Raw genomic sequence first — 26966 nt, 5'->3', positions numbered from 1 at the left:
TATATACTTTTCAACCACCATTTTCATTGTTTCAACACAGTTGTCCATTCATAGTCTGTGTTATCAGTATCATCGTGGTATCAAGCATGTTATCATTTCACTTGCTCGATAGATACAGGCCTTCACTGTCAGCACAGTGTCTTTGAGCAGCCAGCTAGGCAGCGTGAAGGACACCCAGCACTTAGAATGCAGAAATCAACAGTGTCTTAGTCTCACAGAGGCTGCTACTGCAGAACAACAAACAAAGACATCAATGACAATTCAATTCTAGCTCTCGTCTCATGGTTTGGATGTGAGCTGAATCTCTAGGCTCGTGGATGAGCTGCACCTCGTGATGGGGACGCGTTGTCAGGAGTGTACGATTCAGTTGAGCCTGACTGGGCGACAGCTGTCTGTGGCCTGTCATTCTGCAGAGTAGGGGGGTGGGGATGAGGGTGGTTACACACACCCTCCTTGGGGTTAGTGAGAGGGGAGTCACTCACTGTCACCATGCTGAGGTTTGAAGAGGTAGTCACGGCAGCCTTTTTAAGGTTCCATCCAGAGGTAGTCATGGCAGCCTCGTTACGGTTCCATCCAGAGGGAGTGACACGGATGATCTGCAGGGCTACTTCCTCCCGGGGGGCGGGGCAGAGCCCTCCTCTCTGTCTCACTGCTCCTGGGTAGAAGGGTGTTGGAGTAGAGTGAACACACAACAGTCGTCAGATTGTTGTCACACATGTGACAGGTGGAGGGCTGTGTGTGCACGTGTGGCGCCGGAATGAACCAACAGGTCACATCATGACGCGGGGCATATAGCTAGCTTTACCTGACGAGCCTGCTAGTGCAGTCAGGCAGCCATGGCCTTTCCCTTCACTCTCTGCACTTCTAACCATCAAGGCCTCAATATTATATAGTGATCGAAACTCAGACTATTTCCTGTTGAATACTAAGACCAAGAAGATTTAACCATAGCGGTAATCTTTTACAGTTAGCAATTTCAAAAGATAAAGATAAAACCTAAGTTAGGCTAGCTTTTACTGACATGCCCAAGCTACTGACATGAAATTTAGCAGCGCTGTGAAGTTGCTGTGATATATAGACAGCTAGACGTATGAAACGGGTCTAATTTAGCAGCGCTGTGAAGTTGCTATGATATATAGACAGCTAGACGTATGAAACGGGTCTATTTTAGCAGCGCTGTGAAGTTGCTGTGATATATAGACAGCTAGACGTATGAAACGGGTCTAATTTAGCAGCGCTGTGAAGTTGCTATGATATATAGACAGCTAGACGTATGAAACGGGTCTATTTTAGCAGCGCTGTGAAGTTGCTGTGATATATAGACAGCTAGACGTATAAAACGGGTCTATTTTAGCAGCGCTGTGAAGTTGCTGTGATATAAAGACAGCTAGACGTATAAAACGGGTCTATTTTAGCAGCGCTGTGAAGTTGCTGTGATATATAGACAGCTAGACGTATGACACGGGTCTATTTTAGCAGCGCTGTGAAGTTGCTGTGATATATAGACAGCTAGACGTATGACACGGGTCTATTTTAGCAGCGCTGTGAAGTTGCTGTGATATACAGTGCCTTGCGAAAGTATTCGGCCCCCTTGAACTTTGCAACCTTTTGCCACATTTCAGGCTTCAAACATAAAGATATAAAACTGTATTTTTTTGTGAAGAATCAACAACAAGTGGGACACAATCATGAAGTCTCAGAGGTCCGTTAAAAGCGCAGAGAGCATCATGAAGAACAAGGAACACACCAGGCAGGTCCGAGATACTGTTGTGAAGAAGTTTAAAGCCGGATTTGGATACAAAAAGATTTCCCAAGCTTTAAACATCCAAAGGAGCACTGTGCAAGCGATTATATTGAAATGGAAGGAGTATCAGACCACTACAAATCTACCAAGACCTGGCCGTCCCTCTAAACTTTCAGCTCATACAAGGAGAAGACTGATCAGAGATGCAGCCAAGAGGCCCATGATCACTCTGGATGAACTGCAGAGATCTACAGCTGAGGTGGGAGACTCTGTCCATAGGACAACAATCAGTCGTATATTACACAAATCTGGCCTTTATGGAAGAGTGGCAAGAAGAAAGCCATTTCTTAAAGATATCCATAAAAAGTGTAGTTTAAAGTTTGCCACAAGCCACCTGGGAGACACACCAAACATGTGGAAGAAGGTGCTCTGGTCAGATGAAACCAAAATTGAACTTTTTGGCAACAATGCAAAACGTTATGTTTGGCGTAAAAGCAACACAGCTCATCACACTGAACACACCATCCCCACTGTCAAACATGGTGGTGGCAGCATCATGGTTTGGGCCTGCTTTTCTTCAGCAGGGACAGGGAAGATGGTTAAAATTGATGGGAAGATGGATGGAGCCAAATACAGGACCATTCTGGAAGAAAACCTGATGGAGTCTGCAAAAGACCTGAGACTGGGACGGAGATTTGTCTTCCAACAAGACAATGATCCAAAACATAAAGCAAAATCTACAATGGAATGGTTCAAAAATAAACATATCCAGGTTTTAGAATGGCCAAGTCAAAGTCCAGACCTGAATCCAATGGATAATCTGTGGAAAGAACTGAAAACTGCTGTTCACAAATGTTCTCCATCCAACCTCACTGAGCTCGAGCTGTTTTGCAAGGAGGAATGGGAAAAAAATTCAGTCTCTCGATGTGCAAAACTGATAGAGACATACCCCAAGCGACTTACAGCTGTAATCGCAGCAAAAGGTGGCGCTACAAAGTATTAACTTAAGGGGGCTGAATAATTTTGCACGCCCAATTTTTCAGTTTTTGATTTGTTAAAAAAGTTTGAAATATCCAATAAATGTCGTTCCACTTCATGATTGTGTCCCACTTGTTGTTGATTCTTCACAAAAAAATACAGTTTTATATCTTTATGTTTGAAGCCTGAAATGTCTAATTTAGCAGCGCTGTGAAGTTGCTGTGATATATAGACAGCTAGACGTATGACACGGGTCTAATTTAGCAGCGCTGTGATATATAGACAGCTAGACGTATGACACGGGTCTAATTTAGCAAAAGGAAACGGTGCACAGTAGCTTGTTCCCTACCAGATCAATCTGCCTCGATGGAGAAACAATGTTTAACTCCATGTCAATCCCTCCTAAAGGCATTGTTACGAGTATCAAGTCCACCTCGTCCCCAACTGGATAACTTCCCTGCAGGCTTTACGAGTATACTCTCAGACGCGTCGCAATTAAGTTTTTCTTTCGAGAACCGGCTTGTTATCTCTGGGAAAAGCTCAAACCAGCCTGCACTAAAAGCCAAGCTAAGATAAATCCCAAGGTTTGTTCATTATGAGAGTAGACTGTTGTGTTGGTATTAAAACCAGTGGGCTGATTTAACGGGGCCTTTTGCCTTACACAGTGAATCATTGATCACAGGCAGTAGGGAGAGAGGCTCAATTGGGGCTGTATGGCCAGATGGATGGGTATGGATGGGCAGCTGGCCCTGATACATGAGGATGGGTAGAGGAGGGAGAGAGAGGGGGGTGTAGAATAAAGAGAGAAGGGAGAGGAGAGACAGACAGAAAGAGAGAGGGAGAGGAAAATAAAAACATAATTCCCCCTCTCTCTCTGTCTCTCTCTCTATCTCTCTCTCTCTTACTCTCTCTCTCTCTCTCTCTCTCTCTGTGTCTCTCTCTCCCTCCCTCTCTCTCTCTGTCTCGCTCTCTCGCTCTCTGTGTCTCTCTCTCTCGCTCTCTCTGTGTCTCTCTCTCTCTCTCTCTCTCTGTCTCTCTGTGTGTCTCTCTCTCTGTGTCTCTCTCTGTGTGTCTCTCTCTCTCTCCCTCCCTCCCAGAGTCGAACCAAATCATATTCCTAATGCAAGTGCCAAACCAATCTCTCAATGCAGTCTGGAGTAATCTTTATAGTGCCTCCGTCACCCTGGCTGTGTGTCCATCTGAAATAAAACCAGAATAGGGGGCCAACAACCTCCAGCTCCTAAATGTATTAGAGCTATCTTTCTCCACCGGGAAATGCAGAGGTCTGAAGTGGGATCTAGTCTGATTCAAGGCCCTCTCAGCCTGTACTTCAGCACTCACTGTAGAAGGCTTGACTGGAAATGATGTTGTTTCAGCTCATCCATTTCAATTCTGCTAGCTAAAACAGTTTGTGTCATGGGAAAGCGCTGTATTACAAGGTTAAGGTCAATTCCATTATTTCAATTAAATCAATCCACAAAAAAACAGAAATAGCTGAAAAGCAATTTTGAAATCCATTTAGAAATTCATAATTTTAGATGTTTGATTCTTTACTTAGCTACTGATTTGACTGAATGGAAATGGAGTTTATACAGTAAGAGTCAAAACCTCTGGTTAAATGTCTCATTCTCTCTCATTCCCTCTCCCCCTGGTCCTCCAGCGCCTGTCCAACGGCTCCATGGATTCGGCCCATGAGGCGGGCCAGGTGGTGGAGCTGCAGGACCTGCTGGAGAAGCAGAACTATGAGCTGGCCCAGATGAAGGAGCGCATGTCTTCCCTGTCGTCCCGCGTCTCCGAGGTGGAGCAGGAGCTGGACACCGCGCGCAAGGACCTCATCAAGACAGAGGAGATGAGTACCAAGTACCAGAGGGACATCAAAGAGGTGAGGAGAGAGGTACATTCAAATGAGATGCACCCACTCTCTAAGGAGACACACACACACACACACACAGTTAGTTGAGATTTAGGGCTGTTGAGAACATACATTGACAAGCATGAGGGACCTATGCATTCACTCCCTCAACCTCCTCTCTGATAACTTAGAGGAGTTACTGCCTCAGACAATCTGGATGGTTCTATGAAAAGTAATGTATCCAGGCTTCTTTCTACACATTGGTACTCAGAGATGGTCTCTTCTCATCTGTCCTGTGCTATAGGCAGACCATTATAGTCACACAATCACTGGTCCCTCTGATTTGGAGGAGAATTGAATATCTATCCAGTGATGTGAATCAGAATGTGACCTGGCTCTTGGTCCACCTAGCTAGCGGCTAGCCCTGGTTGAGATTGCTATTGGTTGCTAATGATGATGGCAGGCTGGGCTCAGGGAGTGAGATCCAGCTAGTTCACTGATCTCAGATCCTTTATCAGCCCAGCCCTCTTAAGTAATTACCACTGTCTGAGAACAGTGTTATGTCATAACAACGCTGGAGGACATTTCCTTCCCCTCTATACACACACTCACTGAGACTCCATATAGGAAATTAACCGTAGGAGATTTAGGGAGATACTATTTGTGCTGTTGAGAGGGAAATGTACTCAACTGTGTGTGTCTGTGCATTGTACATGTACATCTGTGTGTGTGTGCCTACAGGCTATGTGTCAGAAGGAGGACATGGAAGAGAGGATCGTCACTCTGGAGAAGCGGTACCTCAGCGCCCAGAGAGAGTCCACCTCCCTGCACGACATCAGTGACAAACTGGAGAATGAGCTGGCCAATAAGGAAGCCTTCCTCAGACAGGTCACTTACCCTCTTCCACCAATCCTAACTTTAACCATTAGAGTAGTGGGGGAGCTGGGGAGGATATAAAACTGAACTAAGATCAGCATCTGAGGGATACTTTAACCTACAGCTGTGGTCCCCACTGACCCACTTTAAACCTTTGGTTTTAGGGTCTCAACCCAGAAGGAATCAGAAGTGTCCCCACCGTGGGTTCCACCCACCTAGAAAAACTATGCCCTTTAGTACATGTTAAGGCAAAACTCAATTCCATCTGGTGTCTCTGGTTTAACAAAACTTACATCCATCTGGCGTCTCTGGTTTAACAAAACTCAATTCCATCTGGTGTCTCTGGTTTAACAAAACTTACATCCATCTGGCGTCTCTGGTTTAACAAAACTCAATTCCATCTGGCATCTCTGGTTTAATAAAACTCAATTCCATCTGGCGTCTCTGGTTGAACAAAACTCAATTCCATCTGGCATCTCTGGTTTAATAAAACTCAATTCCATCTGTCGTCTCTGGTTTAATAAAACTCAATTCCATCTGGTGTCTCTGGTTTAATAAAACTCAATTCCATCTGGCATCTCTGGTTTAATAAAACTCAATTCCATCTGGCGTCTCTGGTTTAATAAAACTCAATTCCATCTGGCATCTCTGGTTTAATAAAACTCAATTCCATCTGGCGTCTCTGGTTTAACAAAACTCAATTCCATCTGGCGTCTCTGGTTTAACAAAACTCAATCCCATCTGGCGTCTCTGGTTTAACAAAACTCAATCCCATCTGGCGTCTCTGGTTTAAAGGAGATCTCCATGGGCTCAGGAGGCTGATCGTTCTCTACATTAAGGGAGTACCGTAGTTACAATAGCATACATATTTGCTGAAATCCCCTGCGATCTGGAGAATAACACAACGTCCGTTGCCAGTAGTGGATCAAGGATAACTCTCGTCTTTGATTAATACGAGTTTAGAACATTCTGAAACGAGAGGACATCTTGACATTGTGTTTAACTCCGGCTGAGTCGTTTGCGTATGGGTCAGGGTTTTTATTGTAGCTACAGTGCCTTGCGAAAGTATTCGGCCCCCTTGAACTTTGCGACCTTTTGCCACATTTCAGGCTTCAAACATAAAGATATAAAACTGTATTTTTTTGTGAAGAATCAACAACAAGTGGGACACAATCATGAAGTGGAACGACATTTATTGGATATTTCAAACAAATCAAATCAAAAACTGAAAAATTGGGCGTGCAAAATTATTCAGCCCCTTTACTTTCAGTGCAGCAAACTCTCTCCAGAAGTTCAGTGAGGATCTCTGAATGATCCAATGTTGACCTAAATGACTAATGATGATAAATACAATCCACCTGTGTGTAATCAAGTCTCCGTATAAATGCACCTGCACTGTGATAGTCTCAGAGGTCCGTTAAAAGCGCAGAGAGCATCATGAAGAACAAGGAACACACCAGGCAGGTCCGAGATACTGTTGTGAAGAAGTTTAAAGTCGGATTTGGATACAAAAAGATTTCCCAAGCTTTAAACATCCCAAGGAGCACTGTGCAAGCGATAATATTGAAATGGAAGGAGTATCAGACCACTACAAATCTACCAAGACCTGGCCGTCCCTCTAAACTTTCAGCTCATACAAGGAGAAGACTGATCAGAGATGCAGCCAAGAGGTCCATGATCACTCTGGATGAACTGCAGAGATCTACAGCTGAGGTGGGAGACTCTGTCCATAGGACAACAATCAGTCGTATATTGCACAAATCTGGCCTTTATGGAAGAGTGGCAAGAAGAAAGCCATGTCTTAAAGATATCCATAAAAAGTGTCGGTTAAAGTTTGCCACAAGCCACCTGGGAGACACACCAAACATGTGGAAGAAGGTGCTCTGGTCAGATGAAACCAAAATTGAACTTTTTGGCAACAATGCAAAACGTTATGTTTGGCGTAAAAGCAACACACCATCCCCACTGTCAAACATGGTGGTGGCAGCATCATGGTTTGGGCCTGCTTTTCTTCAGCAGGGACAGGGAAGATGGTTCAAATTGATGGGAAGATGGATGGAGCCAAATACAGGACCATTCTGGAAGAAAACCTGATGGAGTCTGCAAAAGACTTGAGACTGGGACGGAGATTTGTCTTCCAACAAGACAATGATCCAAAACATAAAGCAAAATCTACAATGGAATGGTTCAAAAATAAATATATCCAGGTGTTAGAATGGCCAAGTCAAAGTCCAGACCTGAATCCAATCGAGAATCTGTGGAAAGAACTGAAAACTGCTGTTCACAAATGCTCTCCATCCAACCTCACTGAGCTCGAGCTGTTTTGCAAGGAGGAATGGGAAAAAATGTCAGTCTCTCGATGTGCAAAACTGATAGAGACATACCCCAAGCGACTTACAGCTGTAATCGCAGCAGGTGGGTGGCGCTACAAAGTATTAACTTAAGGGGGCTGAATAATTTTGCACGCCCAATTTTTCAGTTTTTGATTTGTTAAAAAAGTTTGAAATATCCAATAAATGTCGTTCCACTTCATGATTGTGTCCAACTTGTTGTTGATTCTTCACAAAAAAATAGTTTTATATCTTTATGTTTGAAGCCTGAAATGTGGCAAAAGGTCGCAAAGTTCAAGGGGGCCGAATACTTTCGCAAGGCACTGTACTTGAAGATGCTGTGTGGGTGGATGTGCATGGTTTCTGTGCCTGAGTTATTTGGTATTGTGAATAATGTTATGATTAAGGAGGGGGAGCAATCACAGATACAGCACCAACAGCTGAGCTCAAGGCAGATGGATTTTAATTAAAAAAAATAGCCAAGCTATAGAGAACACACACATACACACACGCACATGAATCCGCATTGCTAGACAGAAAGTACTCTGTACACATTTAAGCAATAAGTCCTGAGGAGGTGTGGAATATGGCCAATATAGCAGGGCTAGGGGCTGTTCTTATGTACATCGCAACGCAGAGTGCCTGGATACAACCCTTAGCCGTGGTATATTGGCCATATAGCACAAACCCCTGAGATGCCTTATTGCTATTATAAACTGGTTACCAACGTAATTAAAGCAGTAAAAGTTAATGTTTTCTCATACCCGTGATATATGGTCTGATATACCCAATCAATCAATCAGTCAATCAAATGTATTTATAAGGCCCTTTTTACATCAGCCTGTCACACCCTGACCATAGAGAGCCATTGTTTCTCTATGGTGTAGTAGGTCAGGGCGTGACTAGAGGGTATTCTAGTTTATTATTTCCACGTTGTGTTCTAGTTTTTATTTTCTATGTTGGTGATTTGTATGATTCCCAATTAGAGGCAGCTGGTAATTGTTGTCTCTAATTGGGGATTATATTTAAGTAGCTATTTTTCCCACCTGTGTTTGTGGGATATTATTTTGTGTTTGTGCATGTGCACCACGTAGTCACGTTTTGTTGTTCGTTCATTGTTTTGTGTTGCTTAAGTTTCATTTTATAATAAAGATGTGGAACTCTACGTACGCTGCGCCTTGGTCCAGTTCTTACGACAACCGTGACAGAATATCCCACCAAAAGAGGACCAAGGAGCGTATCCACGAGGTAAAGGAGTTTTGGACATGGGAAGTGATGGGTGGATGCGAAACCCTTCCTTGGCGGCAGACGGAAGGTAATAACGGAGGACAGCGACGACGCCAGGGTTCGCGGCCACAGAAAGCCCAAGGACAACCCCAATATTTTTTTGTGGGGAGGCACAGGGGGTGGCCGGCTGAGAAGCGGGAAGAGCCAGAGCACATGGAGCAGGCGATAGAGAGGTGGTTGGTCGAGGAAGAGAGCCAGAGCCCGCCTGGGAGTTGATGGAGCAGTGTGAAGAGGGATATCGGAGAATGATGTTGGTGAAGAGTAGGCTGCAGCGCAGGCGAGCTAAAGATTGGGGCATCAGTCTGGTGCCATCTGTTGCGGCTCTACGCACCAGTTCTCCAGTGCGCCTCACCAGCCCGGCACGTCATGTGCCTGCTCCCTGCACTCGCCCTGAAGAGCCAGAGACCGTCAGGGAGGCAATGGGGAAGTTGGGAGCGAGAGAGATGAGAAATGTTGTGCAAGTGTGTTCTGCTCAACATCCGACCAGAGGTTCCGGTTAGCAGTCTGGTGCAACCTGGGCCGGCTCCACGGTTCTGGCCTCCAGTGCGTCTCTCCAGTTCGGTACGTACTGTGTCTCCTCCTCGCACTCGCCCTGAAGTGTGTGTTCCCAGTCCGATACGTCCTGTACCTCCCCCTCACACTCGCCCTGAAGAGAGTGTCACCAGTCCGGTGCAACCTGTGCCAGCTCCACGCATCAGGCCTCTAGTGCGCCTCCCCAGTCCGGTGCTACCTGTACAAGCTCCACGCACTAGGCCTCCAGTGCGCACTCACAGTCCAGAGCTTCCGGCGACGGTTCCCATTCCAGAGCTTCCGGCAACGGTTCCCATTCCAGAGCTTCCGGCGACGGTTCCCAGTCCAGAGCTTCCGGCGACGGTTCCCAGTCCAGAGCTTCCGGCGACGGTTCCCAGTCCAGAGCTTCCGGCGACGGTTCCCAGTCCAGAGCTTCCGGCGACGGTTCCCAGTCCAGAACTTCCGGCGACGGTTCCCAGTCCAGCGCTTCCGGCGACGGTTCCCAGTCCAGAGCTTCCGGCGACGGTTCCCAGTCCAGAGCTTCCGGCGACGGTTCCTATTCCAGAGCTTCCGGCGACGGTTCCCATTCCAGAGCTTCCGGCGACGGTTCCCAGTCCAGAGCTTCCGGCGACGGTTCCCAGTCCAGAGCTTCCGGCGACGGTTCCCAGTCCAGAGCTTCCGGCGACGGTTTACAGTCCAGAGCTTCCGGCGACGGTTCCCAGTCCAGAGCTTCCGGCGACGGTTCCCAGTCCAGAGCTTCCGGCGACGGTTCCCAGTCCAGAGCTTCCGGCGACGGTTTACAGTCCAGAGCTTCCGGCGACGGCTCCCAGTCCAGAGCTTCCGGCGACCGTTCCCAGTCCAGAGCTTCCGGCGACCGTTCCCAGTCCAGAGCTTCCGGCGACGGTTCCCAGTCCAGAGCTTCCGGCGACGGTTCACAGTCCAGAGCATCCGGCGGCGGTCCACAGTCCAGAGCATCCGGCGACGGTCCACAGTCCAGAACCTCCTGCGACGGTCCACGGTCCGGAACCTTCCGCGACGGTCCACGGTCCGGAACCTCCAGCGACGGTAAACGGTCCGGAACCTCCTGCGACGGTACACGGTCCGGAACCTCCCGCGGCGGTCCAGGGTCCGGAACCTCCCGCGGCGGTCCACGGTCCGGAACCTCCCGCGGCGGTCCACGGTCCCGAACCTCCCACGATGGTCCACGGTCCGGAACCTCCCGTGACGGTCCACGGTCCGGAACCTCCTGCCCTGCCTCAGTGCCTAGGCACTGACTTTTGATGATGAGTTACTCATTAGGGACGAAGAGGGGACAGAGAGATTAAAGAAAGGATGGCGAGAGAGGATGCAGGGAGTAGTTTTTTTCCCCAAAGTGCTGGGCCTGTGTATATATACAGTAGTAGTAAATACACAGTATAGCAGAGAGACACACAGAGAGCCCTGGTCTAGTTCCTCCAGGCCCCCCACGGACCCTAGCCCACTCATGTCTAATTACTGGGTGTGGGACAGCTGCCAAATAGTCTCTGAAAATGGAACAGCCTGAAATTGAGCAGAACCAGGAGGAAGATTGACTCGGACATAGGGAAACAGAGGTTTAACTTTGTCTCTACTGCTGTACTTTAAATGATGTCTACTAGGGGTGTGCATCTATCTCTTTCAAGACGATTCGATACCTATCTAGACATAAGGGCTCCAATACGATATAGGAACGATACATTTAAGTTTGAAACGATTCGGTGCAGTCAGTTTGAGTAGAGAACGAATCGATGCGATTTGATGCGATACGATTAGCTGCAGAAACATTTGTTGCATAAACACATTCATTTTGACATTCAATATCTGCTGCTGATGGAGCTCATGAGCTGGGCCTCTCTGAGCTGAATCTGTCTATTCTGAAGTGTGTTTGTTTGTAAATGATGTAAGGCACCTTAGCTGAGCCACCCCACTATCAGATTAGTGGTGGCAATGTTTTTTGTCCTCCCCACTTTGGTTCTGAAATCACCATCACCCACTTGTCATTTTTGCAGATTGTGTTTGATCTAGTAATGTATCAATATGTATCGTTTACAAATAACCTATGACATGGGCAATGAATACACAGCACAATTTTGGATTTCACCCCCATCTCCAAATCGAATGGTGTTTTTACGGAGTGAGATTATCTTCTCCTCTTGCTCCGCCGTGCAGTGAGCCTCACAAAGTGATTTCTGTCCTCGTTATGAAATTATCAACTTTTTACCTGTATATAAAAATAAAAAACATATGCACTGAATGTTTAAAACAGAACTACCAAAACCTTTGCTGTTGGTGAACCTGAACAATCAAAATCAAATATATTGTAAAACCCGTTCAGCAGGTATAGTCAGCTGAGTTTTATTCCAGTAAAATACAATTTTCAACAGCGCATAGATAGCCTCTCATTTGCTAGGTTATTGCCGTCATTCAATTAATGAATCCTAATATCACGCAAGCTATTTTAGCATTTGAATGCTGAAGGTGCCCGTAGATGTGCAAGATCAGGAACAGGCGCCTACCTCGTGTTGGTCAGTTTACGAAACTGGGAACTGTGCGCAGTTTGACTATAGGCTACTGATATTGCCCGGTGTTGTTCAGCGTGCAAAATGACTTGTAGATCAATGACTGTCAACACAGTTACATGAAGTTGGACACTGAAGGAGAGGACACATCAGCTGTCGCTAAAGATGAGAGGTATTTTCAGATGATAGAATGTAATATAAGCAAAACATTTTAGTGAACCAGGGATACGTAACGTTTGAATACATTTTCTGACCGATCCATCCTGCGTTTGGATCAGTTTAGGCTCCGCGGAACAATGCACTTGTATCTTAGACATCGGTCCCCTAATCAAATGTCTATCGGTGAATCATTACATCACTAATGTATACTCCATGTAGTGGAAGGTGGATGTAGTGGAAGATCAGTGGGGTGGAGATGTTGTTACCTACCCTCACCACCTGGGGTCGGCCCGTCAGGAAGTCCAGTACCCAGTTGCACAGGGTGGGGTCGAGACCCATGGTCTTGAGCTTAATGACGAGTTTGGAGGGTACTATGGTGTTAAATGCTAAGCTGTAGTTGATGAACAGCATTCTTACATAGGTATTCCTCTTGTCCAGATGGGTTAGGGCAGTGTGCAGTGTGGTTGCGATTGCGTCGTCTGTGGACCTATTGGGGCGGTAAGCAAATTGGAGTGGGTCTAGGGTGTCAGGTAGGATAGAGGTGATATGATCCTTGACTCGTCTCTCAAAGCACTTCATGATGACGGAAGTGAGTGCTACGGGGCGGTAGTCGTTTAGCTCAGTTACCTTAGCTTTCTTGGGAACAGGAACAATGGTGGTCCTCTTGAAGCATGTGGGAACAGCAGACTGGGATAAGGATTGATTGAATATGTCCGTAAACACACCAGCCAGCTGGTCTGCGCATGCTCTGATGACACGGCCGGGGAGGGTTAACACATTTAAATGTTTTACTCACATCGGCTGTGGTATGTATACTGTATTCTGTTCTATATGTATTACATGTGACTTAGTTTGTCCAGAAATACTCAGATAATGCTCTTGAGATTGGCATTGAGTGGAACTCCATGTGTGATATGGGACGAGGTCATAAGCCACAATGTTTTCCTCTGTGTGTGTGTTTCCCTGTGCATGCATTGCGTGTGTGTGTGTGCAGATGGAGGATAAGAACAGGCAGCTGCTGGAGCGTTTGGAGATAGCAGAGCAGAAGCTGCAGCAGACCATGAGAAAGGCTGAGACCCTGCCAGAGGTGGAGGCTGAACTGGCCCAGAGGATAGCAGCACTCACCAAGGTGAGAGGACACACACACACACACACACACACACAGTCACACACACATAAACAAAGACACAGCACACGTTGCTCCCATCATTAAAGTAACTCCAGTGCTTCCAGATTTCTATGAATTATGACCTAAAATGAAATACAATATTAGTGAAATAGTTTCCTTCCCAATTTTTTGAAATGTAAATGAATTATGTTAAAAAGCATATTTTCTGTGTTGGAATGTTGTGGGCATACCGCAACAACCGAATGGTGTGGGCGTGTACCAATCATATAAAATATTAATGCAAGTAGACCGCTGATTGGCCAGCTCATTCTCCAGGAGGAAATAGCAAGCATTTTTTAAACAGAAGTGGGGTCTTTTATGTGTTCTTTTCCAATTAATGCTTTGGCCACAAATATGAGTATAGGATAAGTCAGCAAAATGATTTGGGTATGAGTTAACAGAATATGAACTTTTAGAAGTGAGATTGTCACTGGACAGTTACTTTAACCGCTCCATCATATTCTAGGAGAGGTCATTTCAACACTGCTTATGTACAGTGGGGCAAAAAAGTATTTAGTCAGCCACCAATTGTACAAGTTCTCCCACTTAAAAAGATGAGAGAGGCCTGTAATTTTCATCATATGTACACTTCAACTATGACAGACAAAATTAGGGGAAAAAATCCAGAAAATCACATTGTAGGATTTTTTATGAATTTATTTGCAAATTATGGTGGAAAATAAGTATTTGGTCACCTACAAACAAGCAAGATTTCTGGCTCTCACAGACCTGTAACTTCTTCTTTAAGAGGCTCCTCTGTCCTCCACTCGTTACCTGTATTAATGGCACCTGTTTGAACTTGTTATCAGTATAAAAGACACCTGTCCACAACCTCAAACAGTCACACTCCAAACTCCACTATGGCCAAGACAAAAGAGCTGTCAAAGGACACCAGAAACAAAATTGTAGACCTGCATCAGGCTGGGAAGACTGAATCTGCAATAGGTAAGCAGCTTGGTTTGAAGAAATCAACTGTGGGAGCAATTATTGGCAAATTTGCTGACATACAAGACCACTGATAATCTCCCTCGATCTGGGGCTCCACGCAAGATCTCACCCAGAACCACACGGGGGGACCTAGTGAATGACCTGGAGAGCTGGGACCAAAGTAACAAAGCCTACCATCAGTAACACACTACGCCGCCAGGGACTCAAATCCTGCAGTGCCAGACGTGTCCCCCTGCTTAAGCCAGTACATGTCCAGGCCCGTCTGAAGTTTGGTAGAGAGCATTTGGATGATCCAGAAGAAGATTGGGAGAATGTCATATGGTCAGATGAAACCAAAAGTTGCATCCAAAGAACACCATACCTACTGTGAAGCATGGGGGTGGAAACATCATGCTTTGGAGCTGTTTTTCTGCAAAGGGTCCAGGACGACTGATCATTGTAAAGGAAAGAATGAATGGGGCCATGTATCGTGAGATTTTGAGTGAAAACCTCCTTCCCTCAGCAAAGGCATTGAAGATTAAACGAGGCTGGGTCTTTCAGCATGACAATGATCCCAAACACACCGCCCGGGCAACGGAGTGGCTTCGTAAGAAGCATTTCAAGGTCCTGGAGTGGCCTAGCCAGTCTCCAGATCTCAACCCCATAGAAAATCTTTGGAGGGAGTTGAAGGTCCGTGTTGCTCTGCAACAGCCCCAAAACATCACTGCTCTAGAGGAGATCTGCGTGGAGGAATGGGCCAAAATACCAGCAACACTGTGTGAAAACCTTGAAGACTTACAGAAAACTTTTGACCTCTGTCATTGCCAACAAAGGGTATATAACAAGGTATTGAGATAAACTTTTGTTATTCACCAAATACTTGTTTTTCACCATAATTTGCAAATAAATTCATTAAAAATCCTACAATGTGATTTTCTGGATTTTTTTTCTCATTTTGTCTGTCATAGTTGAAGTGTACCTATGATGAAAATTACAGGCCTCTCTCATCTTTTTAAGTGGGAGAACTTGCACAATTGGTGGCTGACTAAATACTTTTTTGCCCCACTAATTATCATCATACATGTAGAATATTCCGGAGTGTCTTTTCAATAATGTGTTGTTTGTTATGTGTTAGTACTGTATGTGCAGGCTATGCATGTGATCACCTCTGACCCTGTGATATGTTCCTCTCCTCTCCTGCTGCCCCATAGTCTGACTCGAGCTCCGCCTCCTCTCCTGATGATTATCAGTTTGTTATGGAAGCTAAACTCCAAGACATGAACTCCATTCTTAGGAAGGTAGTCTCACAGGGTGCCACAGTACTGTCGCTAAATACTAGACTACATTTAAAAAAAAATCCATGCTGGTTTTCTTTCTTTTTGTTGTCGCGAGTCATTGTACTGGGATTGCTTGTGGGGGATATTTGTTTTTCCGTAGGCAGGGTTGAAACTGTGGGGAAAGCTGCATGTCACTGGCTGGGCTCATTGCTAGTAGACTTAACTGCTGCAGCAACTGCTTGTGACCTGTCCCTTCTCTCACCCCTCTCTCTACCTGTGCTTTGGTGATCTATCTGTTCCATCTGAGACTGGAGGAGTAGAGGCTTTTGGCTCTGTCTTGTCTTGTTGCCCCTGCATTATGTGCCTGTGTTGCCCTCCATGGCTGCTAAACTGGCGGGTCATTGTGCCCCCTGCCCCCCTTTCTTTCCCCCCCACCCCTGTCTCTGTGGTGGCCCCTGCAGGCGGAGGAGCGCCACGGCAGCATCGAGGAACGCATGAGGCACCTGGAGGGCCAGCTGGAGGAGAAGCACCAGGAGCTGCTCAGAGTGAGTCATCCCCGGGGGACTATGCTAACATGCTAGGCTAGGTTATGCTACATGATGCAATGCCGCCTGTGTGCTGACCATGGGCAGCCTAGCGTGCTGGCTGCCATAAGGCTAGTATGCTAGGCTAGGTTATGCTACATGATGCTACATTCCACCTATTCACTGACCATGGGCAGCCTAGCATACTAGCTGCCATAAGGCTAGTATGCTAGATTAAGCTACATGCTGCTACATTCTGCTTTTGAAAGTCACACACTTTGTATTTTTTGTCCCCCTCAGGCTCGGCAGAGAGAAAAGATGAACGAGGAACACAACAAGCGCCTGTCGGACACGGTGGACAGACTTCTCACAGAGTCCAACGAACGTCTTCAGCTCCACCTGAAAGAGAGGATGGCTGCTCTGGAAGAGAAGGTTAAACATGGAGACCACATCAATACCAATACGTCATAAAGTTTTATTTCAGATGAATTTGAGGAAATGGCCATAGATTGACTGGAATACTTCTCTTTCCATTTCAGAACGTTTTAATACAAGACTCGGAAGGCTACAGAAAACAGTACGAGGATTCAATCCATGAAAAAGTACGTCCCCCCCGGATCAGAAATGATTCTGTTTTTCTCTCCCTCAGTTTTTAATTTTACTCGAGGTTGGTTTCATAAGTGCTTTTTAATAGGTACAGTGCCTTGCGAAAGTATTCGGCCCCCTTGAACTTTGCGACCTTTTGCCACATTTCAGGCTTCAAACATAAAGATATAAAACTGTATTTTTTTGTGAAGAATCAACAACTTGTGGGACACAATCATGAAGTGGAACGACATTTATTGGATATTTCAAACTTTTTTAACAAATCAAAAACTGAAAAATTGGGCGTGCAAAATTATTCAGCCCCCTTAAGTTAATACTTTGTAGCGCCACCTTTTGCTGCGATTACAGCTGTAAGTCGCTTGGGGTATGTCTCTATCAGTTTTGCACATCGAGAGACTGACATTTTTTCCCATTCCTCCTTGCAAAACAGCTCGAGCTCAGTGAGGTTGGATGGAGAGCATTTGTGAACAGCAGTTTTAAGTTCTTTCCACAGATTCTCGATTGGATTCAGGTCTGGACTTTGACTTGGCCATTCTAACACCTGGATATGTTTATTTTTAAACCATTCCATTGTAGATTTTGCTTTATGTTTTGGATCATTGTCTTGTTGGAAGACAAATCTCCGTCCCAGTCTCAGGTCTTTTGCAGACTACATCAGGTTTTCTTCCAGAATGGTCCTGTATTTGGCTCCATCCATCTTCCCATCAATTTTAACCATCTTCCCTGTCCCTGCTGAAGAAAAGCAGGCCCAAACCATGATGCTGCCACCACCATGTTTGACAGTGGGCATGGTGTGTTCAGGGTGATGAGCTGTGTTGCTTTTACACCAAACATAACGTTTTGCATTGTGCCAAAAAGTTCAATTTTGGTTTCATCTGACCAGAGCACCTTCTTCCACATGTTTGGTGTGTCTCCCAGGTGGCTTGTGGCAAACTTTAAACGACACTTTTTATGGATATCTTTAAGAAATGGCTTTCTTCTTGCCACTCTTCCATAAAGGCCAGATTTGTGCAATATACGACTGATTGCTGTCCTATGGACAGAGTCTCCCACCTCAGCTGTAGATCTCTGCAGTTCATCCAGAGTGATCATGGGCCTCTTGGCTGCATCTCTGATCAGTCTTCTCCTTGTATGAGCTGAAAGTTTAGAGGGACGGCCAGGTCTTGGTAGATTTGCAGTGGTCTGATACTCCTTCCATTTCAATATTATCGCTTGCACAGTGCTCCTTGGGATGTTTAAAGCTTGGGAAATCTTTTTCTATCCAAATCCGGCTTTAAACTTCTTCACAACAGTATCTCGGACCTGCCTGGTGTTTTCCTTGTTCTTCATGATGCTCTCTGCGCTTTTAAAGGACCTCTGAGACGATCACAGTGCAGGTGCATTTATACGGAGACTTGATTACACACAGGTGGATTGTATTTATCATCATTAGTCATTTAGGTCAACATTGGATCATTCAGAGATCCTCACTGAACTTCTGGAGAGAGTTTGCTGCACTGAAATTAGAGGGGCTGAATAATTTTGCATGCCCAATTTTTCAGTTTTTGATTTGTTAAAAAAGTTTGAAATATCCAATAAATGTCGTTCCACCTCATGATTGTGTCCCACTTGTTGTTGATTCTTCACAAAAAAATACAGTTTTATATCTTTATGTTTGAAGCCTGAAATGTGGCAAAAGGTCGCAAAGTTCAAGGGGGCCGAATACTTTCGCAAGGCACTGTAAATAATGATCTGGGTGTTGGACTTTGGGTTTAATTTGTTATCATCTTCTCCATTGAATATTCACAAGAAACCATTGCTCTCGGTTCAGATAGTGAGATAGAAATCCATAACCACGCAGAGTACGAGAACTGACGAGCAAGTGCTGTCCAATCATGTTGTGGAGATTGAAATTGAAATCCAGGGTTTTACAGTAATGAATAAGAAACTTCACAAGGTTTTCTGTACACCTCATGTTGTCCTTGTTTCCTGGCTTCCCTCCAGACTCATCTGGCAGATGAGATAGACAAGCTGAGATCAGAGTTGGACCAGTTCCGACTGAGAACAGGCTCACTCACAGAACCCACTCTGTCACGGTATGGGTGAGTTTGTAGGACTGTGTGTGTGTGTGTGTGTGTGTGTGCATATGCACTGAGTGTACAAAACATTATGAACACCTTCCTAATATTGAGTTGCACCCCCCCTCTTCCCCCCCTTTGCCCTCAATTTGTCGGGGCATGGACTCTACAAGGTGTTTACAGTTGTGTCAGGTTGGCTGGATGTCCTTTGGGTGGTGGATCATTCTTGATACACACGGGAAACTGTTGAGCGTGAAAAACCCAGCACAGTTGCAGTTCTTGACACAAACCAGTACCTCTGGCACCTACTACCATATCCTGTTCCAATGCACTTCATCCTTTGTCTTGCCCATTGGCACACATGGCACACAAGGGATCATGGCTTTTACCTGAATTCACCAGGTCATTCTATGTCATGGAAGGGGCATGTGTCCTTAATGTTTTGTACTCTCACTGTAGTTTGTGTGTGTTTGTGTGTGTTTGTGTGTGTGTGTGTGTGTGTATGTGTGTCTGGTTGGGGGATTCCTTTTATATAGATATCCTACAGAAACCCTCAGAAATAATGTGGCATGTCTCTGTTTGTTCAAGATGGAGTAGTGACAGAACATAACTGTAACATTTTCCCAACATCTCCGTTTAGATTCAGCTACATTTCTCTGAGATGGTTAGAGATAGCATCACTACACAGATCATTCTGCTTCCCTCCAATACCTACATTTAAATGAGATTTTATTTTTCCACTGACAAAATGTGTGATGAAGTCCAATAACTGGGCTAGAGTTCTGTGATGACAGCAGCTGTCATGATCTCCTGATTGTCCTCTTCAGTCCCAACTCATTAAAAAAGCTATTTGCCACCGGTTGAAAACCACACAAGCACTGACTGTTGATTCCTTACAAATTGCCTGATGCGTCACACCACTGTTTTCCTACTAGATAACCAAACAGGCCATTTTAAACAAGCAGATCCTCTTGGTTTTGGTATTATTCTTTGCACAATATCTGCGATTTCAGTGCTGCCTTTGAACAAACTTGATGTTACGGTGTCTGACATGCATGTTCTCTCTCTCTCTCTGTGTTTCTGTCTCTCTCTTTATCTATCTATCTATCTATCAGGTCTCACCTAGACACGTCGGGGGAGCTCCGCTTTTCCCTGGGCTCCCTGGCTGAGACCCAGTCAGACCACTACCGGTCAGCCAAGGTCATCCGCAGGCCCAGGAGAGGACGCATGGGTCTCCACAGGGACGAGAGCAAGGTCAGGAACTAGTCTTTCTCTGGTCAGCCCTGGCTGAGGTAGAGGCAGTACCAGGTCTATTCTATCCATTAAGCCAGGAAAGCTTAAACAAGTACAGATAAAGTCTTTGAACTCAGGTCTGTATGACATACATGGTTGCATGGAGCCAGACTGTTAGCATTAGCACGACAAAGGAAAAACTGTTGGAGATGGGTATGATTGGTTAGCATTAGCATGACAGAGGGAAAACTGTTGGAGATGGGTATGATTGGTTAGCATTAGCACGACAGAGGTAAAACTGTTGGAGATGGGTATGATTGGTTAGCATTAGCACGACAGAGGGAAAACTGTTGGAGATGGGTATGATTGGTTAGCATTAGCACGACAGAGGGAAACCTGTTGGAGATGGGTATGATTGGTTAGCATTGCCTTTGAGGATCAGTGTTATAAATTGCTACTGTTACAGTGTCTCAGGATTGTAACATAAATCACCATGAAGACTGAAATAACCTGTTGATAAATACTGACATTCAGCATTAATCTTAGAAGCTTGTTTCAGCGTATTATTTTTACATTAAAAACTATTTAATGGCTTATTAAGATACTTTGGGGTGTATTAAAAGTCAAGCCTCATTATTTTGTCTGATGAAAGGAGAATTATGAGACATTTTAGGCTCCCTGAAGCTGACAGCTTTACTTAGCCAATTATTTTATCAAACCAAAATACTGCATTGAATGCATTAATCATAATGTGTGCTGTAATATTTGTACAGTGCAAAAAAATATTCAAGTCTCTTTACATAAAACTTTCACATCTCTCTACAGTTATGTCATCCTGCCCATGATCTTTTACCGGGATTACCTCAAGAACACTCCCTTGATTAGTGCACACTTCTGTATCTGTGAACCCTCCCTCCCCTACAGGCTAAGTCACTGGGGGAGCACGAGTGGCGCTCTCAGCAGCTAGGCATCCTGGGTAGCCACCCGTTTGAGAGTGAGATGTCTGACATGTCGGACATTGATGACGATGACCGGGAGACCATGTTCAGCTCCATGGACCTGCTGTCCCCCGGCGGTCACTCAGACGCCCAGACCCTAGCCATGATGCTGCAGGAGCAGCTAGACGCCATTAACAAAGAGATACGGTACGGGACCTTAACCCTGCTCTTATTGGACAGACCATGCTAGGGACCAGACATTTACCTGACTTTAACCCTGCTCTTATTGGACAGACCATGCTAGGGACCAGACATTCACCTGACTTTAACCCTGCTCTTATTGGACAGACCATGCTGGGGACCAGACATTTACCTGACTTTAACCCTGCTCTTATTGGACAGACCATGCTAGGGACCAGATAAAAACTGTGGGCTTCCTGGTCAGGTCTCATTGCCAGGAAACACCCCTTGTGACTAATCCTTATGTAAATCAAGTTGTATGTTAGGCGGATCAAGTTCCTTGGGAAACATTACTGACACATGGATTAATAAAATCAATGTTGGTCACTTCATTGTTGATCGGTAAAATATGCCTCTAAGTGCTTGACATGAGGGAGAGCTTCAGGGTGTCGGCCTAGCTATCTCCACCCCTAAGGCTGGTTCATCCTATCAGTGGGCTACGTGCCTCAGGTTTCTGTGGCGATTAAATTGAATTAATGAGACAGTAATTGATTGGATATATGTGTGTGGACACACTTGTCTTCAGGGCTGAAGCTTGTTGGCTCTTGTCTGCAGAGTGTGATGCCCTGTCTAGGTGAATTAAACACAAACCTCAGATACTGCCAGTTACAGTTCCTAGAAAAGCTGCGAGGAGCTGACACTGATATACTGTAGTTTTATTCAAGTATTGATCATTTACCCAGTTAGCTGTCAGAATAATCTATTGTATTGAGATGATTAACACTTGGTTAACATTGGGAGCCTGACACAGTTTGAAATCAAACAACAGCATTTATTGGTTTAGGCTTATTCAAGATACAAGGTCTGTTACTTGCTTGTTAATATTGTACTGATCTTCTTGTCTGGTGATTAGCCAAGTATTATTTCACACAACCCTAAGCTTAAGTGACATTTTAAAGTGAAGAGTTGTTAATTTACCTCAGGCCTTTATTGTTTTTTGCTCATGAGCAGAATCGATAGAGACATGCCTCATCAGGGTGATTATGCTGAGTTGGAATACGATTTCAGCTCCGATGGCAGAAAGCCCTCTGAATTCATTTCTAAACTAATTAGTGTTGTGAGGTAGTGTTATGAACCTATGTGGTTTATGGGTAATGAACTGGCTTTATGTCTCCCCGCGTTGTCTTTAAGAGGAGCCCTATGGGTCTGCAGTGGGGATTTCCATGACCATCCAGAGAATTGAACCACAAAGGACCAAGGGATTCTGAGAATTCTCAGAATCTTGTTGGATGAATGATCTTTCTATATATTCAGTGGCTGAATACAACTGTGAAATAAGTCTAATCAATCCCTCCCTCCCGCTCTGCCTCCCCCTCGACCTCTCTCCCAGACTGATCCAGGAGGAGAAGGAGTCGACAGAGCTGCGGGCGGAGGAGATAGAGAACCGTGTGGCCAGCGTCAGCCTGGAGGGTCTCAACCTCGCCCGTATGCATCACCCCGGAGCCTCCATCACCGCCTCGGCCACCGCCTCCTCCCTGGCCTCTTCCTCCCCGCCCAGCGGACACTCCACCCCCAAGTTGGACCACCGCAGCACCGCAGACATGGAGCGCATGGGTATCATGACACTGGTACGCTGCTGGGGTCAGAACGGGGTGTGGGGGTTGTGTATGTGTGTGTGTGTTGTGTGTAACGGATGTGAAACGCTAGCTTAGCGGTGGTGCACGCTAAATAGTGTTTCAATCGGTGACGTCACTTGCTCTGAGACCTTGAAGTAGTAGTTCCCCTTGCTCTGCAACGGCCGCGGCTTTTGTGGAGCGATGGGTAATGATGCTTCGTGGGTGTCAGTTGTTGATGTGTGCAGAGGGTCCCTGGTTCGCGCCCGGGTATGGGCGAGGGGACGGTCTAAAGTTATACTGTTACATTGATGCTGTTGACCCGGATCACTGGTTGCTGCGGAAAAGTAGGAGGTCAAAAGGGGGGTGAGTGTAACGGATGTGAAACGCTAGCTAGTTAGCGGTGGTGCGCGCTAAATAGTGCGCACCACCGCCTCGGCCACCGCCTCCTCCCTGGCCTCTTCCTCCCCGCCCAGCGGACACTCCACCCCCAAGTTGGACCACCGCAGCACCGCAGACATGGAGCGCATGGGTATCATGACACTGGTACGCTGCTGGGGTCAGAACGGGGTGTGGGGGTTGTGTATGTGTGTGTGTGTTGTGTGTAACGGATGTGAAACGCTAGCTTAGCGGTGGTGCACGCTAAATAGTGTTTCAATCGGTGACGTCACTTGCTCTGAGACCTTGAAGTAGTAGTTCCCCTTGCTCTGCAAGGGCCGAGGCTTTTGTGGAGCGATGGGTAACGATGCTTCGAGGGTGACTGTTGTTGTGGGGTCCCTGGGTCCCTGGTTCGCACCCGGGTATGGGCGAGGGGACAGTCTAAAGTTATACTGTTACATGTGCATGTACGAGTGTATCCCAATCTTGACGAATGCTACCATAGCCGTATCGGGCTCTGTCTGTATTGTGGTGCAGGACAGGGCCAATAGAAGCACAGCCACTTGTAAAAGCATGTATTGGCTTTCTTTCAACTTTATTTAGATGGGGTCCTTTCCTTGATGGATTGAGTTGCATAATCTATCTGGCTGGGGTTCATTACTCCTTCATTGTAGAGCTTGGCTTGGTTTGTGTGTGTTGTAGATACCAGGATGTGATAGACTGTGCTATGTTTGTTTACTATGTTTTAAGGACTTTTTTTATACTTGCCACTATTGTCCTATTGAGCAATAGAAATACTGTCTGTTAGGTCAGTAAAAGTACTGTCTGTTAGGTCAGTAAAAGTACTGTCTACATTAGGTCAATAAAAGTACTGTCTGTTAGGTCAGTAAAAGTACTGTCTACATTAGGCCAATAAAAGTACTGTCTACATTAGGTCAATAAAAGTACTGTCTGTTAGGTCAGTAAAAGTACTGTCTACATTAGGTCAATAAAAGTACTGTCTACATTAGGTCAATAAAAATACTGTCTGTTAGGTCAATAAAAGTGCTGTCTACATTAGGTCAATAAAAGTACTGTCTGTTAGGTCAATAAAAGTATTCTACATTAGGTCAATAAAAGTACTGTGAGTTAGGTCAATAAAAGTACTGTCTGTTAGGTCAATAAAAGTACTGTCTACATTAGGTCAATAAAAGTACTGGCTGTTAGGCCAATAAAAGTGCTGGCTGTTAGGCCAATAAAAGTACTGGCTGTTAGGCCAATAAAAGTACTGGCTGTTAGGTCAATAAAACTACTGCCTGTTAGGTCAATAAAAGTAGTCTACATTAGGTCAATAAAAGTATTGTCTGTTAAGTCAATACAAGTATTCTACATTAGGTCAATAAAAGTAACGTCTGTTAGGCCAATAAAAGTACTGTCTGTTAGGTCAATGAAAGTACTGTCTACATTAGGGCAATACAAGTACTGTCTGTTAGGCCAATAAAAGTACTGTCTGTTAGGTCAATAAAAGTAATGCCTGTTAGGTCAATAAAAGTATTCTACATTAGGTCAATAAAAGTACTGTCTGTTGGGTCAATAAAAGTACTGTCTGTTAGGCCAATAAAAGTACTGTCTGTTAGGCCAATAAAAGTACTGTCTGTTAGGCCAATAAAAGTACTGTCTGTTAGGCCAATAAAAGTACTGTCTGTTAGGTCAATAAAAGTGCTGTCTACATTAGGTCAATAAAAGTACTGTATGTTAGGTCAATAAAAGTACTGTCTGTTAGGTCAATAAAAGTGCTGTCTACATTAGGTCAATAAAAGTACTGTCTCTTAGGTCAATAAAAGTACTGTCTGTTAGGTCTGTTAGGTCAATAAAAGTGCTGTCTACATTAGGTCAATAAAAGTACTGTCTGTTAGGTCAATAAAAGTACTGTCTACATTAGGTCAATAAAAGTACTGTCTGTTAGGTCAATTAAATTACTGTCTATTAGGTCTGTTAGGTCAATAAAAGTACTGTCTGTTAGGTCAATAAAAGTACTGTCTACATTAGGCCAATAAAAGTACTGGCTGTTAGGCCAATAAAAGTACTGGCTGTTAGGCCAATAAAAGTACTGGCTGTTAGGTCAATAAAAGTACTGTCTACATTAGGTCAATAAAAGTACTGGCTGTTAGGCCAATAAAAGTGCTGGCTGTTAGGCCAATAAAAGTACTGGCTGTTAGGCCAATAAAAGTACTGGCTGTTAGGTCAATAAAACTACTGCCTGTTAGGTCAATAAAAGTAGTCTACATTAGGTCAATAAAAGTATTGTCTGTTAAGTCAATACAAGTATTCTACATTAGGTCAATAAAAGTAACGTCTGTTAGGCCAATAAAAGTACTGTCTGTTAGGTCAATGAAAGTACTGTCTACATTAGGGCAATACAAGTACTGTCTGTTAGGCCAATAAAAGTACTGTCTGTTAGGTCAATAAAAGTAATGCCTGTTAGGTCAATAAAAGTATTCTACATTAGGTCAATAAAAGTACTGTCTGTTGGGTCAATAAAAGTACTGTCTGTTAGGCCAATAAAAGTACTGTCTGTTAGGCCAATAAAAGTACTGTCTGTTAGGCCAATAAAAGTACTGTCTGTTAGGCCAATAAAAGTACTGTCTGTTAGGTCAATAAAAGTGCTGTCTACATTAGGTCAATAAAAGTACTGTATGTTAGGTCAATAAAAGTACTGTCTGTTAGGTCAATAAAAGTGCTGTCTACATTAGGTCAATAAAAGTACTGTCTCTTAGGTCAATAAAAGTACTGTCTGTTAGGTCTGTTAGGTCAATAAAAGTGCTGTCTACATTAGGTCAATAAAAGTACTGTCTGTTAGGTCAATAAAAGTACTGTCTACATTAGGTCAATAAAAGTACTGTCTGTTAGGTCAATTAAATTACTGTCTATTAGGTCTGTTAGGTCAATAAAAGTACTGTCTGTTAGGTCAATAAAAGTACTGTCTACATTAGGCCAATAAAAGTACTGGCTGTTAGGCCAATAAAAGTACTGGCTGTTAGGCCAATAAAAGTACTGGCTGTTAGGCCAATAAAAGTACTGGCTGTTAGGCCAATAAAAGTACTGGCTGTTAGGTCAATAAAAGTACTGCCTGTTAGGTCAATAAAAGTAGTCTACATTAGGTCAATAAAAGTATTGTCTGTTAAGTCAATACAAGTATTCTGCATTAGGTCAATAAAAGTAACGTCTGTTAGGCCAATAAAAGTACTGTCTGTTAGGTCAATGAAAGTACTGTCTACATTAGGGCAATACAAGTACTGTCTGTTAGGTCAATAAAAGTAATGCCTGTTAGGTCAATAAAAGTACTGCCTGTTAGGTCAATAAAAGTACTGTCTGTTAGGTCAATAAAAGTACTGCCTGTTAGGCCAATAAAAGTACTGTCTGTTAGGCCAATAAAAGTACTGTCTGTTAGGCCAATAAAAGTACTGTCTGTTAGGTCAATAAAAGTACTGTCTGTTAGGCCAATAAAAGTACTGTCTGTTAGGCCAATAAAAGTACTGTCTGTTAGGTCAATAAAAGTGCTGTCTACATTAGGTCAATTAAAGTACTGTCTGTTAGGTCAATAAAAGTACTGTCTACATTAGGTCAATAAAAGTACTGTCTGTTAGGTCAATTAAATTACTGTCTATTAGGTCTGTTAGGTCAATAAAAGTACTGTCTGTTAGGTCAATAAAAGTACTGTCTGTTAGGTCAATAAAAGTGCTGTCTGTTAGGTCAATAAAAGTACTGTCTGTTAGGTCAATAAAAGTATTGTCTGTTAGGTCAATAAAAGTG

The 26966-nt window shown here is 44.5% G+C and overlaps 1 protein-coding gene across 2 annotated transcripts in view; it reads left to right on the top strand.

Annotated features, from left to right (window-relative positions):
• Positions 1-26966, top strand: part of ppfia2 (PTPRF interacting protein alpha 2) — a 269462-nt gene that overhangs the window by 183421 nt on the left and 59075 nt on the right. The window contains exons 7-16 of one of the 2 annotated variants that reach the window (XM_090200717.1): positions 4383-4616; positions 5316-5462; positions 13268-13402; positions 16107-16190; positions 16470-16601; positions 16709-16771; positions 18759-18856; positions 19948-20086; positions 20990-21210; positions 22574-22811. In XM_090200717.1, the coding sequence (XP_090056843.1) occupies positions 4383-4616; positions 5316-5462; positions 13268-13402; positions 16107-16190; positions 16470-16601; positions 16709-16771; positions 18759-18856; positions 19948-20086; positions 20990-21210; positions 22574-22811 (1491 nt within the window). The remainder of the gene's footprint in view (positions 1-4382; positions 4617-5315; positions 5463-13267; positions 13403-16106; positions 16191-16469; positions 16602-16708; positions 16772-18758; positions 18857-19947; positions 20087-20989; positions 21211-22573; positions 22812-26966) is intronic. The other variant, XM_090200718.1, reaches the window with a different exon arrangement.

The sequence above is a fragment of the Oncorhynchus mykiss genome, chromosome 15 (genome assembly GCF_057628025.1).
Source record: "Oncorhynchus mykiss isolate SJ-2025 chromosome 15, ASM5762802v1, whole genome shotgun sequence".
Lineage (NCBI taxonomy): Eukaryota > Metazoa > Chordata > Actinopteri > Salmoniformes > Salmonidae > Oncorhynchus > Oncorhynchus mykiss.
The sequence above is the reverse complement of the archived record's forward strand: the minus strand, read 5'-3'. Positions and strand labels throughout refer to the sequence as shown.